Raw genomic sequence first — 16,250 nt, forward strand, 5'->3', positions numbered from 1 at the left:
TAGCTTGGAGTCACAGGCTGAGGCAACGTCTGCCTGCTCTCCCAAATTGTTTACTTTTTCTCTCTTTCTCTCTCTGTCCCTGTTCAATGGTCTGTCACACAAATTGTCTTTATGTCCTTTAATGCCTCCATTATTTCTTTGTCTCTTCGTTGGTTTCGTAGGCTGTTTTCTTCTTGGTCTCACTGAGACTTGTATGCTTCAGTTTGCAACAGCTTGACCACAGCACAGACACAGCTGTAAACAAACACACACACACACTACTTTTCTTCTCAGATGTTTCCACACAGTTATTGACATCCAAAGGAAAACACTTTAAAACACTCAAGTCAAATTTTTCCCGAACAAACAACATGAATCCTGTCAGTGTAACAGTTCAATATTTGTTTGCGGTTAGGTATTGGCCAAAATTAGCATCACATGCTCCTTTGAGTGTGAACTCAACACATTTCTCAATAATAGATAACATCCACAGATTTGTGATATGTTTTTAAAAAGGAACATATGGCGACATGGCTAGTTTCCAAACTCGAACGTATAACAGATACTTTGAAATGAGTGCTTGGATAGCTGCAACAGTATGATCTTCTGCCCAAACTGTTAACCTCAATCAAGCATAGATTGATCACAGAAAGGCATTCTGGTCCTTTCCCTCTCCATTTGGTAAATATATAAAACCAAACCCTTGAGAATAAACATTTCATTTAAAAATTGTTCAATAGTACTGGCATGTTAAGTTGTTTTATATCATTTTTGTATTCATTTTATCCTGAAAAAGGTTGGTTTTCAATATGGCCAAAAGATAAGTGAGGGGCTTACCTTAAAATTAGTAAAGAGTATAACCTTCTTCCTGTACATAATTTATGTTTTGGCCTAGTTTGGCATCAAGGCATCTTTTGCAATAACTTGAAACTTTACTCTCATGCACAATAGTTTGATTGCACTTCAATTCTAGCTCAAATTGGCAAAAGTTGGAGCATTCCGTGGGATTTTTAACATGTATGTAATCTCTGACCCTTAACTCAACCTTAACACCCTGTTCTAATACCCTAATTGATTACGGATGGAATCTTTAGTCACAAGTCTCATTTGATGAGAGAAAATGTCACTGCTTAACATTCAGCAAAAAGTCAATTTTGAACAACCAAACCTTTCCTCAGGTTGGCTTTCAGGTGATTAGGTTTATTTTGACAACTTGTGCCCCAGTGATGGGTGTCTGCTGTTTCTGAGGCCCAGTTGCTAACAGTTACAGACATGTGTAAGGGAGACACCCTTTGGGAGTTCCCATTTCAGCCAAGTTGAAAAAAACGTAGGTAAAAAGGTAGTCCATACTGAAGCAATGTTATCAGTTCTTTCCAACAAATAAGGTATCAAGGTTTCATTTTAAAATTCCAATCTGGAACCCATATCCTGCTGGTTTTCTAAATTCTGCTGTAGAAAACAAGGCGACCACAAAAAATGTGTTATTATAGCCCAGTTTGGGTCTTTGTTGTCCCTCATTACCTCAAATGTACTGTTCAAACACAACATTTTTAATAATCAAAATTGGCCAAAGAATAACATTTCTTTTAAGTATGTTTTTGAAGTCTGAAGCCTGTCCTCAAGTCACACGGCTGTCCTGCTTGTGACCATGGCAAGGCCTCTCTCTATCTAGGGCCGGTTGAGGCCAACAGTTGGTTGACACATGACAAACTTTGATCACATTAAACAGTCTCTAAATTGTTCTTATCATAGCTGTGGCAGGTTGATATGAATTCATGTGACATTCCAGCTGTAATCCATCCCATCTGGTGACTGCAACCCTCAGGGAAGTTCTAGCCATTCAAACAGGAGCCTGGGGCCTTACAGGTCCTCCTCCACTTCCTCCTTTTGATTTTGGCAAAAATATGCACTTTTTATGTGGCTTGAGGAAAGCTGCGGGGCAGTGGTTTCAGCTGCAGCTGGGATATACTAAATAATGAGAGGTCTGGATGATAAGAGAAGAACAATCCGAGACGACTTTGTTTCGGGTGTTTTGGCGAGACGGGTCTCAGAATTATGATTACATGGTCTAAGCAACTAGAAACTGGAGACACATGCTAGGATTATGAGAGATTATTGGGGTCAGCCTTTCTGGTGATAAGTCCATGTTGAAAGGTTTACCTTCCAACCATGGTGTAATGAAGCCTGTTTTTCTGAGAGGCCCCAGTGACCAGACCATGGTGCAAATTTTACAATGACAATGGGGGGGGGGGGGGGGGGGTTCAATTTTTTCTCCAGGGCGTAAAGGATACTTCGTACAGCGTAGGCACATGCTTCAGTGAACTGAAGTCTCCCAATCCCTAAAGTATTTTGCTGGTTTAACGTATTGTCTGCAGTCTGTGGATGATAATGAATCGAATCCATTCCACAAGCTAATGGGGCCCGTACCACACAACAACTGTTGTAGTCAGGGGTCACCAACAAAGTATCGTGAAGCAAAACTGGCAGCAAGTCAGACCCACACACACAATAGCAGATCATAATTTACGCTCAAACACAGACCCACACAATGCTGTACCAGAACAAAAGACACTATCAACATTACAGGTAACAATTTATAAATTTTCCAACCCCCCCCGACCTGTTGTTTTTACCTGTTTTTGTGGGGTCCAAGTCTTAATTAGTCATTCAAACCCGGCCCGTGGGTCAGCCTATCATTGAATTCTGCAAACCAAGTCAAAGTTTAAAATAATATTTTTGATTGTACTTGTGAGTGTGATAAAGAACATATACAGGTTATCTGTTGCAGAACCCTCCAAAGTAAAATTATTTTTGTGGTGTTTAATGAACTGATGATCTCATTGTGATCTATTGAACTTGTTTCGTTGCATCACTAAGCTATACAATTGATTCTAACACTGTTTGAATGTATGTTTGTGTATGTGTGTGACAGGACCTCTCCGGACAGCTGCGGAGGGGGGAAGGTGGCAAAGCTGGCCAGTGGAGGAGGTGGGGCAGAGAGCACAACCCCTGTGAGCTACGGCAGCTACATGGAGGACAAACACATTGCTCCTCCAAACATGACCACCAACGAGCGTAGGGTCATTGTTCCCGCAGGTAAAACAACACTTAAAGCAACCATGTCACATAGGGAAAGCATCGTTACAGAGTTTTGCAGTAATTTAGACGTGACAAGATGTGTAATACAAGTACAATACAAGTGTAATATACCCTCCCTCCCTAATAGGCAAGACATTTTGGTCTATTCTACTCTGTTGTAGCCTCGTCTAGTTCGGTCCAGTAAGTGAGTCGCATTCTGACAAGAAGAGTGTTTCTCCATTCTCATATGTCAAGAGGAGGGACGACTTCCTCTAATCTGCAGAACAGAAGCCCCCAGCGTTAGTTGCCGAGTGCACTGTTCCTAGTCTAGACCATTTCCTAGGAGGATAAAAGGAGCAGGGGGAGAAAGAATTTGTCTGCCAAAGGCAGAAAGGTATTCTTATCAGCTCCCATTTAGATGAACACACCTACATTCTGGCGCCTTTTTTGGGAAGAAAACAATGTTCGCCAAAGTTAGTCAGCCAATAAGAAAGCCTTGTACTCTCCTTGTTTTCAAAGTAAATAGATTTGAATATTTTTTACACAGTTTAATATATTGTCTTTATTATTACAAGACTAATATACTTACAGTATTATACATTACTATTGAGGTTGATATTTGAGTTTGAGTAGAATCATTTTGTCCCATCTTGATCCTTGACTCCACCGCAAGATGGAACAATAATGCTGAATAGAGTCACCTATATTTTTTTTGTTGAATTTTCCCACAGTGACTGTTAGCATCAACTATGTAGCATGTTCACAGTGTCCACTCTCAACGAAACTGGGCTTCAGCTGCTGTTTCTCTGGCGTAGCGCAACTTCCTATTCAACTGAAGCTGACAAGGACGATAACGAAGCATGTTAAGAACATCCTGTTTTTGCTGTTCACTTAGGGCAGGACAATAGACGCATGCTGCTCCACAGAATGGAATGGGAGGTCGCCGTCAAACTGTATCTTTGCTCAACGTACGGGAAATGCACAAGACATTCCTGATATGTTAGTTTTCAGGGGGAGTGGTATTTCACTTTAGTGATTTGGCATGTAATCTGCCCAGCTGCCCACCAAGGCTGGCTTTTCCATAACGTGCGGGGTCAATTCCCTGTCTCACTGATGAATTCCCTGCTTTTAAAGTCACTGTTATACAACCCACCCTACATACTGTCCCAAAGTTACAGTACCGTCCGGGACTCTTGTTTCACCAAATAAATAAAATCTCCCTGCCTCAAAATGAGAGAAAAAATTGGAAGGAGGGAAACATATTCAACATGGTCTACTTGCAGACCCCTCTCAGTTTTTTTCTTATCAAAATTAACTTCACCTTATCAAACTCTTATCAACAAGAGCCTTGTTGAAGCATATTTCTGGTCTGATCCTAGCCCTTTATTGTTTCTTTCCTTTCTAAATCCTGTCCGCATTAAGACACAATCACTACCTGAAGCAACATCTAGAACATTGTTTGGACGGTTAAGTCTTCTGATATTGCATCATGATCTGAGGACACATGGAACGGCAGTGGTCCTCCTTCTGCACTATCCCTGCTATCCCTCGCTCGTGCCCCCATGTAGCAAAACAACTCTCCCAGTTAGCGGTACCCTCGAGTCTCTGAGCCTGTGGAAGTGCTCCAGTTGAGCCTGGCCAGATGCCATCAGCCATGGGGAATCACCAGGGGCTTGTAGTCTCCTCTAGCCCCTGCACAAAACAGCTCAAGTTACAACAGTCACACACTGCTGCTGCTAAATATGGCAGGGAGGTTGGGGGAAGATGAGGGGAGGGGGCAAACGACTGTGGTTTGTTTTTGTGACCGTCAGCCATATTTGGATCCTGCTAAGGTTGTTACAGTAAGTGTGTGAGCGAGGTGAGGGGGGAGGGGCAATCTTGTGGGTTCTTATGTGTGGAAGACTAGGTGAGACAGCAATTGTCTGATCTTATGGAGATATTAAAGTAATGCACTCAGAACACCATTTCAGCCAAGTCAGAGAATCCTGCCCACATATTTCTGAAGGAGAGATAATGACCACCTTTGACAAGTTTCTGAGCGTGCCTCTTGAGTGCGACTATTAACCTTCCCTTTAGTCTTTACCATCATTCGCCTCCAATATAGCGAGATTGAGGGTGTTCCCGCTATATATATATATATTAGTGCTGTCAGTTTAACGCGTTATTAACGGCGTTAACGCAAACCCAAATTAACGGCGTCAATTTTCTTATCGCGCGATTAACGCTATTTTTGGCCTTGCAGACTTTGTAGTTTTTTTCACATGCTGTTGCAACAATTACCGACTTTAGAAAAACTACAACACCACACCGGATCTAGCTAGACCGGAAACAAAACAACAGGCGCGCCACAAACACAGCCGGCTAAAGAGAAACAAACACTTGTTTGGCTTGCGAGCCGGCTAAAGAGTAGTAGCAGAGCCCGTTTACGGATATTAGACATTCTCTTGCAGTAGGCTAACGTTACGTTTTGAGTGGATGGCGAGTGCGAGATGCCGAAATGGATGCCAATAAGATTCTGAATGGAGAGTTTACTTTTAAAAAGTTGCCAAATGGTTCCATTGACAAGACCAGTGATCTGTGTGTTTTGTCGTTGTAAACTGAGCTATCATCGCAGCACGTCCAGTCTGAAATACCACTTGATGGCCAAGCACACAGCTGATGCGAATTCTCCGCCCCCTCGTCAAAGCCAGGCGATTGCTATGTTGTTTTCAATAAAAAAAATATTGGCACGAAGCAATCCGAACCACTTTTCCATGTTGATAAGAGCATTAAAATTTGAAAAAAACAATGTGACAAAAAGAAATCAAGGGACATTGAGAATAGATTAAAATGTGCGATTAATTGTGATTAATCGCGAGTTAACTATGACATTAATGCGATTAATCGCGATTAAATATTTTAATCGTTTGACAGCACTAATATATATATATACTACCAGGGTCAGAGTGGGACACATTTTCAGCCCGGGAGTGTAATGGCCAAAACCAGCCCATCCCCACCAGGAACATATGAACCTAGGACCTAGTCAAGGTTTTGATGTGAGCTGAAATCGGAACTTCACATTAATGCGAGCGTGCATTAATTGTTATATTTTCCGTAAATTACAACCCAAATTTTTACCTGAAAGATTCGGGAGCTCTGAGAAAACATATTTTTCCCACCCTTGGAGGAACCTAGATTTATGAAGTGACAGATCTTTCTTTTTTTTAACATGGCTTTTTCAGTTCCTCCTGGCATCTTTTTCCCATCCATTTTATTATTTTTTAATCAGCTTATCCTTGCTAACTCCTTCCACAACAATAAATGATAGTTTAGGGTTGTCTCCGTGAAAACAACCTTGGTACACGCACTTGTGTTTGAGAAAGAGAGCAAGCGCAAAAACTGTACTTTTTAATGCACGGTCTGATCATGCGCTTATTTAAATTAAAACCTAGTTTTTATTAGCTTAGGCTACTTATCGGTCACACAGTAGGCTAACTTAACACAAATAGTCTTATTTGGTGTGTGAAAAACCAAAGAGAAAGCAGGCGATCTGCTGGCCCAATTTATGAGCGGGCAGAGGGCCCCCCGGGAATTGTTTAGTACTCCGGGCCTGATTACTAAAACAAAATGAGCAATATTTTAGGGGGTGCTATCGGGGTGCTTTAGTCTTTCTTGGGGGTGCGTTCCGGACATTCTTTGAAGACACACATTCACATTCACCCCCCCCCCCCGCCCCGCCTTCAGACCCTACTCTGTGGTCCACGGAGCATGTGCGCCAGTGGCTTGAGTGGGCAGTGAAGGAGTACGGCCTGCTGGATGTGGACACCGCTCTCTTCCACAACGTGGATGGCAAGGAGCTCTGCAAGATGAGCAAGGAGGACTTCCAGAGGCTCACGCTCAGCTACAACGCTGACATCCTGCTATCCCACCTGCACTACCTCAGAGAGAGTGAGTTCCTCCACTCCCGCCCCCCTCCCCACCTCCTGCCTCTCCTCTCCGTCCACTCTCTGTCCCCTCCCTGCTCTTCCTCTCCTTACCTGTGCCTCCATCTCAACCTCCACTGGCCTGTGGAATTATGGGCATTTGAGGAGGAAGGGACCACTAGGGCATACTAGAAGGCTGTGACAAGTTAATATTATAAAACATTTTATATTATTTTTAAATGAACAAAAAAGCTGGTGATATTCAAATATTTTACCTTCAATTGTGTGCTGAAGAATAGCATTTGAATTAGGTGCTGGGCTTTGACCAATGCCAATACACAGGGTTTCTTAACTGCATCGGAGTTGCCTCACCCTGCCTCAAGGTAACTTATTGTACTGTTTCTGTAGCTTGTGAAAATAAGAGTAAAGGTTAGATTTTACAGCCTTCCAGTAGCAAGCCTGTGCAGTCCTGTTCACAGTCTCTGCATCACATCAAGCTCTCCCTGACATTTTTTTTTTTTTGGGGGGGGGGGGGTTCTACAGCACACTGTTGTGCTGCAGAACGAAGGGTCCCTGACGTCACCTCCCACTGCCTGCTTGCTGCTTTGGCTGTACAACTCTATGCTTCTTACTTGCGCTCCTTGGCCAATCCTATGTAGCTCTTTGCACAAACACACACACACTCATGCTGCATAGAGGATCAGATCAGGCTCAAGTTTATGTCAATACACAGCTAATGGTGGACACCTAAGAAAAATCACAACACATATTGGCAGATGGGTATAGAACACTTCTCTGGTTATAATCAGAAAATGGCTGTCAGACCAGATTTTGGAGAGGATTTTGATCATCTCTGATATATTCTTTGTAATGTCTTCCAATACAGAGGAGTCCAAGATCCACTTGCTCTCACTGAGACGAGGCCTCCAACAAACCCTTCCTCCCCCCATAATGACTCCTCATGTTTGTTTTATATCAGTGTTGGTTTGGGTAGCGATCACGCCACTCCAGATGTGCTGGAGAGGTGACTGATGGGTATTGCTGGCAGGCAGACAAAGAAAGAGAAGCAGCAAGCAAGCATGCACACAGACAGACAGACAGGCAGGGAGGTAGGTCTTCAGGCAGGTCAACAGACATGCAGGGAGGCAGTTTGACAGGGAGACAGGCAAACTTAGAACCAGAAAACCAGACGGACAGACAGCCATTAACTGGGCTCTAGGCAGATGTATTGTGGAGTAAAATTGTCTTCTGAACTTCTTCTGTCACTATATTTACATCTGATATGATCAGTACTGTAGATTACAATAAAATGAATTGCCTGTATGTTTACTAGGACACTTATATGGTGACATTTTGTTGTTTAAAATACATATTAGAAACCATAAGTGATTTTACAGGAGTTAACAGAGATGTACAAAACATAAACATAAAACATAAAAACAAATCACAGCCTGAGAAGAAAAGGACTTTCTTTGGCTTTAAGCTCCTCTCAAATGAAAAAGACACCAGGGATGAGGGGTAAAGGGAAGAATGACCTTACAAGCTTTCCTTTCACCCCGTCCCTTCCTCTCTTCTCCTTTGTTCTTGGCAGAAGCTCCTGCTTCTTCTCCTGATATGTACACACGTTTGCCGAATTCATCCTGGAGGAGGAAAAATTGTGAAAAGCAATGGATTCTCACGGACGTATGTGGGCACAAGTGACTAACTATTTATTTGGGCAGGCCGTGCAATTGTCTGTTCCTCCCAGTCTGGCGACGTGTGCCGAACTCACACAAAAGTTTCTCCATCTCTCTCTCTAGCAACCCCCCTCTCTTCCCTTCACTACATATTTTAGCTTGAAAAATCTTTCATTCAGCTTTTGTCTCCGATGCCATATTCCTCTCCTTCTCTTATCTCACTCCTCATCCACTCGCTTTTCCAGTCAGTTTCCTTGTTGCTAGCCTGTTTGACATTGCTGCTTTCAGGACAGCTTCTCCATAGTGCATCCCTCTCCTGGGTTCTCACAGTAAGAGCCATTCCCGCTCATAATGCCCATCGCTCCTCTTTCCACACATCAAAGGATGGTTTTATTTATTTATTTGGGGGGAGTTGGTCTCTTCTTTTTTCAAAAAAAAGAATGTTTTATTTCTCAGCTCCACTTCCTCACTTGACTTCCGATGATGTTGACAAAGCCTTACAAAACTCGCCACGGTTAATGCATGCTCGCAACACAGGTAAGGAGACCCCCTTTCCTCCACCTTCTCTTCCTCTTCCACTCCTTCCCTACATCTGGCTTGGCCTCCGCCACTACACGTCTTACCGTGGCACCCACTGTAGGACATATACTGGCCATCTATTCAGTTCATTCTTCACATTGTATACAGTACATGCAGCATACTGCTTTTCTGTTCAAAACAACACGGTGATCAAAGTTGTTGCTATGCTACGTTATTAGTGTGAGCCTTTACGACTCTCTTCTCCCTGGGTCTTTTGTCTTTTGTGATGTGTATCCATGTGATGGGACCACAGAGTGGTCTTTTAGAGACAGAGATAAATGCACGTGCTTCAGTATAACATAATCCATAATGCTGTAATTACCTGTGCACCTCACACACTGGGATATTATGTAATATTAGCCCCAACCTCGCGGATATACTATTCGCCCATACAATTAAAATGTCAGCATTGGAGCAATGTATCATGAGATGTGTCATGAAGGTTTAATCATAATTGAAATTATTTATTAATAAACACTCTCGTTCACTCTCGGTAGGAGGGGCGAGTTTCATCTTCCCCAACGCTCCAGTTTATCCCACTGACTCCCCCAGAGTGCCTGTCAGGGCAGGTGGGTCTTTCAAACTAATGTTACACACAAAATACAGGACAAATATGGTGTTTTGTTACTTGTTTAGACATATCATATATTAACTGTACATATGGATATGTATCTAGGAATATACGTTTTGTGCATTTGTACATAATTGTCTATATCTGTCTACAAGTGTTCTAGAGATACCATCTCTTGTGTGTATCTCAACATGTCAGATTCTATATTAAAATAAAGCTACTGTTTTCTGTGTTGAGGTGTTGAGGTTGCGTGTATAGTGGGAGGTCTTTGGCAATCCAGCACCCTTGCCTCAGACCAATGTGGTGAACCACAGTCATGCTCTCCTCCCTCTGTGTGTTTTTATACCGCCCTCTAGGGGGCATGGTGGGTAACTGCAAGGCAGGCAACAGGTTGGAGAGCCAGCTATATCCCTCAGAGCGTCATGGACGTCCATATGGACATCCTCGCTAGGGGGAGTTTGGCTGCCTGATCTTTGCATGGATGGACGGACGAACGGCGATGCTGTTCAGAGTGCCGTCCCTGATTAGCAGGGACGTCCGTCGCTAGGGGGAGCATAGATCATGGATGGCGATGCTGTTTAGAGTGCTGTTCCTGATTAGCAGGGACGTCCGTTGCTAGGGGGAGCATAGATTATGGACGGCGATGCTGTTCAGAGTGCCGTCCCTGATTAGCAGGGACGGCGCTAGCACTTGAATGGTTGGACGGCCATGTCTAGCAGGCTGTTGAGCAAAACCAGAACTGTCGAAGGCTACCATAGCATGTAGCTAGCTACAGCAACATTGGATGACTCAATAACTTTTGTCACGTTAGTTTGTATGAATTGCATTTAAGTGTAGGCTATATATTTAAGCCTTTATTTTTTAAATACAAAAGTAGGCCAGTCAACAATAAAATCTCATGACAATACAGATTTGAAAAACAACCATCATATATTTAGGGTTAGCCTAGATAAAGGCTACATACAGGGGCGGACTGGCCATCGGGGACACCGAGAGAATCCCCGGTGGGCCGACGGGGTTGGGGTGGTCCAAAATACTGGCCTACTTCCATTTCACAGTCAGCATCTCATATTATTTCACATGTCACAGCTTGAATACGTATAAATTGCTCCAAGACCTTTTGTAGTCTGTAATCACTGACTGAGGTTTATACTGCTCCAAACGATCTGTATTCACACTCATGGTGCCGATTTTTCCAAAATGTTCTGACGTGTCTTCTGAAATCTGTTCTTACGGACTTCGGAAGTTTAACGTAAGAAATTAAACATATATGATGTAATTTCTTTGTAATCATCCAAAATATTGCTAAGTGTATGGGTATTTTTCCAAGTAGGCCAATGACTGGTTGATACGTGCGATGCATTGAGTGGGCCGCGCGCCGTTTACTGAGTGGGCCGGTCTGACAGTATAACTCCCGGGCCACTTTTTCCCCCCAGGCCGTCCTTGGCTACATAGATTTGAATTATTTAGTGAATTGTTAATAAAGACGTATTTAAAGATGTACATTGCCTTTTCAGTCTTTTCATCAGTTTAAAGTGTTTAATGGGTGGATTTGGAGCCTTCAATCAGTCACTCCAATTTTGCGCACGAACCACTTCGTAGCGGAGACAAATACAAAACACAAGACGATGCGATGCCAAGTGACAGTGGCAGTTTTATTTACTTAAGTAAAGTGAGGCCCTCAACATCTCTGCTGTCGGCCATCCGTCCATGCAAAAAAGGGCCTATAAAGTTTTGTTTCTGCTATTGTAGAGTTGAAATATACAGTGTTCGTTTGTTAGTTATAATCAGTGTTGTGCCTGAACGCATTAATTGAACAAAAGTTCATGAACTTGTTCATAATTTTGGTGAACGCAAACTGAACGTACTGTATTACTGCCTGATGTACGATACTGTGAACGCATTCATTCTGGTGTCTGTGAATGGCACGTTCACTTTTTTAAATTTAGTTCAATAAGGTGCCAGGTTTCTAGAGACTTCCAGGCAAAAAACACACCGTTAACTGTCCTGTATCCAGGGTTGCCCAAACACTCAATCGCTGCGTGTGCTTTCTTCTACTGTCTATGCCTGGCAATTGTGAGAGTGCCGAAGTTGCGTAGAGGCCGAGAGGGGTATTGCAGACAGAACCAATGAGGGAAGGCTGTCCCTTCAATACAAATGTTGGATAAGGATTAAAAATTGGATATGAAGATTAAATTTGACACAGTTTCAGCATTAAACTAATAAAATAATAGCTGTCTCTGATTCTATATGGGCTATTCAAAATTATAGCTCGCAACATATTGGAGCTGTGAACTTAGTTCAAAATTTTGAATTATGAACTATGAACTGAACTAGTTCATTTTAAAATTTGGAAACTATGAACTGAACTAGTTCAGAAAAGTGAACTTTCCCAACACTGGTTAAAGACCAATTTTTATTTGTAAACATTCGGGATTGTGCGCAAAGTGGTGGCAGAAAACCGGGAAAGGATAGCATTTATAACGGCAAAAGGACCACACGGATAATACAAACAGTTAGATTTTTTAAAATCCAAAACAGTTGAGGTGGACAGCCTTTAAGAGAGAAAGTGATTCCCCATTTATCTCTCGCATCAGAATTTTGATTTGGGTCACGAAAGTCTTGAAATTTGAGTGAGAATGTTGCCCGGTACAGGCAGCATACTGTAGTCGAGCGGCAACCATGTCACAAAGTTCATAATTTTACAGTTTACAGTCAATTCTACATCTAAAGTCGAGCAGGGCAGCTTCTAGAGATATGGGAATTCTGCTTTTGGCCAGCTGGTCCGATTTATTTTTCTGATTTAAACTGGAAATCTGAGTGAGACTGCATCCCCGTTACACTGTTTTGACGTTAGCCGCAGTCAGACTCGTTGCTCACTGGCAGTGTGCACAATGTTGTATTTCACTCCATTCTACACCAGAAATGTCAGGTAGGACTGACTTTGGTAGATACGAGCCTTCGGAAGATAGCCAGCATATTGGATTTTTTTTACCGAGCCTGTTTCATTCGTCATTTGCCTGAGAAAGCGAGCTCCGTTAGCCAGGCTAGTTTTGCCCGATCACTTGGTCAGGCTATTTAAAGGTATTGGCGTCAAAATACTTTTGTGCATTGACAACACATGTACTTGTCCAAAGGACAACTGCCTTAAAAAGTTAATGTCAAGCCCTGTAATCCAGTGGACAGAGATATATGATGACCTGATCGACACTCCAAGTGTATTATACCCAGGAGAAGTTCGTCTTTTACAACCAACACGTGCAGTTGAGCCAACTTGACAGTCGTGTGACGTATGGTGAAAATCGGTCTATAATCAGAGCCTGTTAAAGGAGAGCCTTGCCACTCCCTATTAAGCCCCATAGTACCGAATTGTGTTGCAGTTCCAGAGTTCCACTGGGAGTGATCGTGTCGAGTGCAAAATGAATGGGACTCTATGGAGATAATTTGCTAAATTGGTCTCTTTCGCCTGTCGTTGAAAAATCTCTGATTTGATTGTAGTTTTTGCATGTTCAACATGGATTACAGGTCAATAGTTGAATGGAATACTTATATCCTTTCGATTTCTTACAGGGTATGTCGTTGTTGCCCATAACACGCTAGCATTCTGCTAACAAATGCTGATTGGTTAGTGAAGGACTGACTACGACCAGAGATCCCGCTTGATGGCATCCGAAGCAGAACCAGAATGTCAGAGCATTAGCAACAACATTAGCAAGCCAAAACTCTTTCTAGCATGTGTATTGACTGGGAGAGCCTAACTTGTGACTTGTGTTGTCGATGCCTCGAGAGAAAAGTGGAAGTAACCAGAGCTTGCCGTCAAGCAGTAGCTCTGGTCATACGATGTGTATGACGTCAATGACATTTTCAAAGGCTTTTTAGAACAGAAAGGCAACTTTTTTTTAAATCTAACAACCAGCGGTGTGTATTTTTTTTGCCTCCCCTTTCGAATTCAGAATTCAAATTGCTAGACAGAAAATTATATCCTGAGGGAAGTGGATTTTTAGGGGTATAGCTCCATAGACCTCCATTCATTCTGCACTCGACCGTTGGTGCCCTCATATGGAACTTGAGTGGAACTGCAACCAGTTCAGAACACGGAAGTTTCTCAAGAGTGGCAGTTCTCCCCATAGATATATATATAATCACTAGATGTCTCGTCCGCGTTGCCGGACAACGGAATCGAACATCCCCACATGGCGGTCATCTTGCTACAGTCAACTCGCTCACCCATAACATTGTGTTGATGCTACATGTACTTTGTAAATGACCATAACTTGCTAAATTTTCAACCGATTTTTCAACGGTTGAAACTGCATACTTCTATTATATATTTTTTTTAATAACAAAATTATTAAGTAAGTATGCGGTGGCATAACGACATCTCTGACATTGATAACAAACCAAACCGTTTAAAAATCGGTTGACAATTGAGCAAGTTATGGTCATTTAAAAAGTACATGTAGCATCAACACAATGTTATGGGTGAGCGATTTGTCTGTAGCAAGATGGCCGCCACGTGCAGACGTTCTAGACACCGCCGTAAGACATCTACATTTTATATAACAATGTGCAGATGGTGCTACAAGACTAAATGCATATTTTCAAAACTATACTTGTCGCATAGCATGGTATTGCAATGTTTAGATTTGTCTCTGCTCTAGTGGTTTGTGCGCAAAATTGGAGCGACTGACTGGCGGCTCCAAATCCACCCATAAAATAGACAACATATATGTAGCCTATATCTAGGCAAACCTTAACAATAATATATAGTTTTTCAAGTCTATATTGTCATGAGATGTTATTGTTGATTGGCCTACTTTTGTAGCCTATGTAAAACAATAAATAAAGGCGTTAATATATAGCCTAAACTTTCCATACAAAATAACGTGACAGCAGTTATTGAGTCATCCAAAGTTGCTGTGTCTAGCTACATGCTATGGTAGCCTTCGACAGTTCTGGTTAAGCTCAACAGCCTGCTAAACATGGCCGCCCTTCTCAACCATTCACGTGCATGCGTCATCCATGCAATAGTACCCCCTACTCTGTCCATGCTAATCAGGGACGGCACTCTGAACAGCATCGCCGTCGATCGCCGTCCATAATTCTCAGCCAGTCAAGTGCTAGTGCCGTCCATGCTAATCAGGCACTCTGAACAGCATTGCCATCCATGATCTATGCTCCCCCTAGCAACGGACGTCTCTGCTAATCAGGGACGGCACTCTGATCAGGCAGCTAAACTCCCCCTAACGAGGGGGACGCTCTCATGACGCTCTGAGGGGTTTAACCCCTACTGGTTGCAAGTCATCATGAATGAACATTAAGGGCCCTATTTTAACGATCTGAAACGCAAGTATCAAATGTGAAGCGCAAGTAACTTTGTGGGCGGGACACCGGCGCTGTTGCTATTATACCGGCAGGATAAATGACTTTGCGCCTGGTGCAAATCTAAAATGGGTTGGTCTCACATATTGTCTTCAGTTGAATCCCGGTGTAAAGGGATTTCCAAATCATTTACAGTTTTTTACAGTCGCTAGGACACATTTTTCAATACTTAAGTTACTTATTCAAAACTCTTCACACAGTTCTCCAAACCAACTTTCAGCTCGGCACAGCAGTTAATTTCACATTCAAAATGCACTAAAACTACCAAATCACCTCATACATGTCTCAAATCAACTCATTCTTCCATAACTCTAGCAAAGGTTGACAGCCAACAAACATACTTTGTCACCCACAAAACAATGACCTAAAAATCACTAACAACAGGTAGCATTATACAAAGTTTTCTTATGTAAAACAAGGACACCTCTCTACCGTTTAGAATTAAAGCAATATATGTTACTGGAATGAATCAGACATGATGCAGTATGCTTCAATATGTTGTATATCTTTCTTTTTTTTCTCACTCATTCCATAATACAAGAATTTGTATACACACTGATACAGATACAATAGGAATGGTACTGTAATCATCTGCATTTAGCCATAGGTTCTCATCCACATCACATCTTATGTCATCTAGGGCAATACACCTAGGAAAGAATCTTCTGGCATGCCTGATCCATCCCTGGCAATGTCCAGGCATTCAGCATTCATTGCGTCCAGGAGGGAGATTTGATCATGTGGATGGTGGTCATACAGTAAACTTTCCACCTCCATGAGGAAAATAATTATTCTATGGGGTTGAGGAATGGTGAGTAAGGTGGGAAGAAAAGTGACACCATTCTGGGATGGGCTGCAAACCACTCGGTGACTGCACGGGAGTGATGAAATGCCACACTGTCCCATACAAATGTTGGCTGATTTCTTCTCTCTGCATCCCTTTCCTCACCTAGCACAACCCTTCCATAAAGATCATTTTATAGCATTTTGTTTTTTGATTTGAAATATATTTCATTACAATATTACTGTAGAAATTTAGCAAATTTCTGTCTCATTCAGTTTTGGATTATGTTATTGTTC

At 42.4% G+C, this 16,250-nt stretch overlaps 1 protein-coding gene across 3 annotated transcripts in view; it reads left to right on the top strand.

The window, feature by feature from the left end:
• erg (ETS transcription factor ERG) overlaps nt 1–16,250 on the top strand; it is a 104,959-nt gene that overhangs the window by 78,041 nt on the left and 10,668 nt on the right. For all 3 annotated transcript variants that reach the window (XM_084698218.1, XM_084698219.1, XM_084698220.1), the window contains 4 exons: nt 2,912–3,075; nt 6,784–6,987; nt 9,095–9,175; nt 9,715–9,786. In XM_084698218.1, coding sequence (XP_084554344.1) covers nt 2,912–3,075; nt 6,784–6,987; nt 9,095–9,175; nt 9,715–9,786 — 521 coding nt within the window. The remainder of the gene's footprint in view (nt 1–2,911; nt 3,076–6,783; nt 6,988–9,094; nt 9,176–9,714; nt 9,787–16,250) is intronic.

Source organism: Hypomesus nipponensis, chromosome 5 (assembly GCF_054491055.1).
Source record: "Hypomesus nipponensis isolate SF chromosome 5, ASM5449105v1, whole genome shotgun sequence".
Lineage (NCBI taxonomy): Eukaryota > Metazoa > Chordata > Actinopteri > Osmeriformes > Osmeridae > Hypomesus > Hypomesus nipponensis.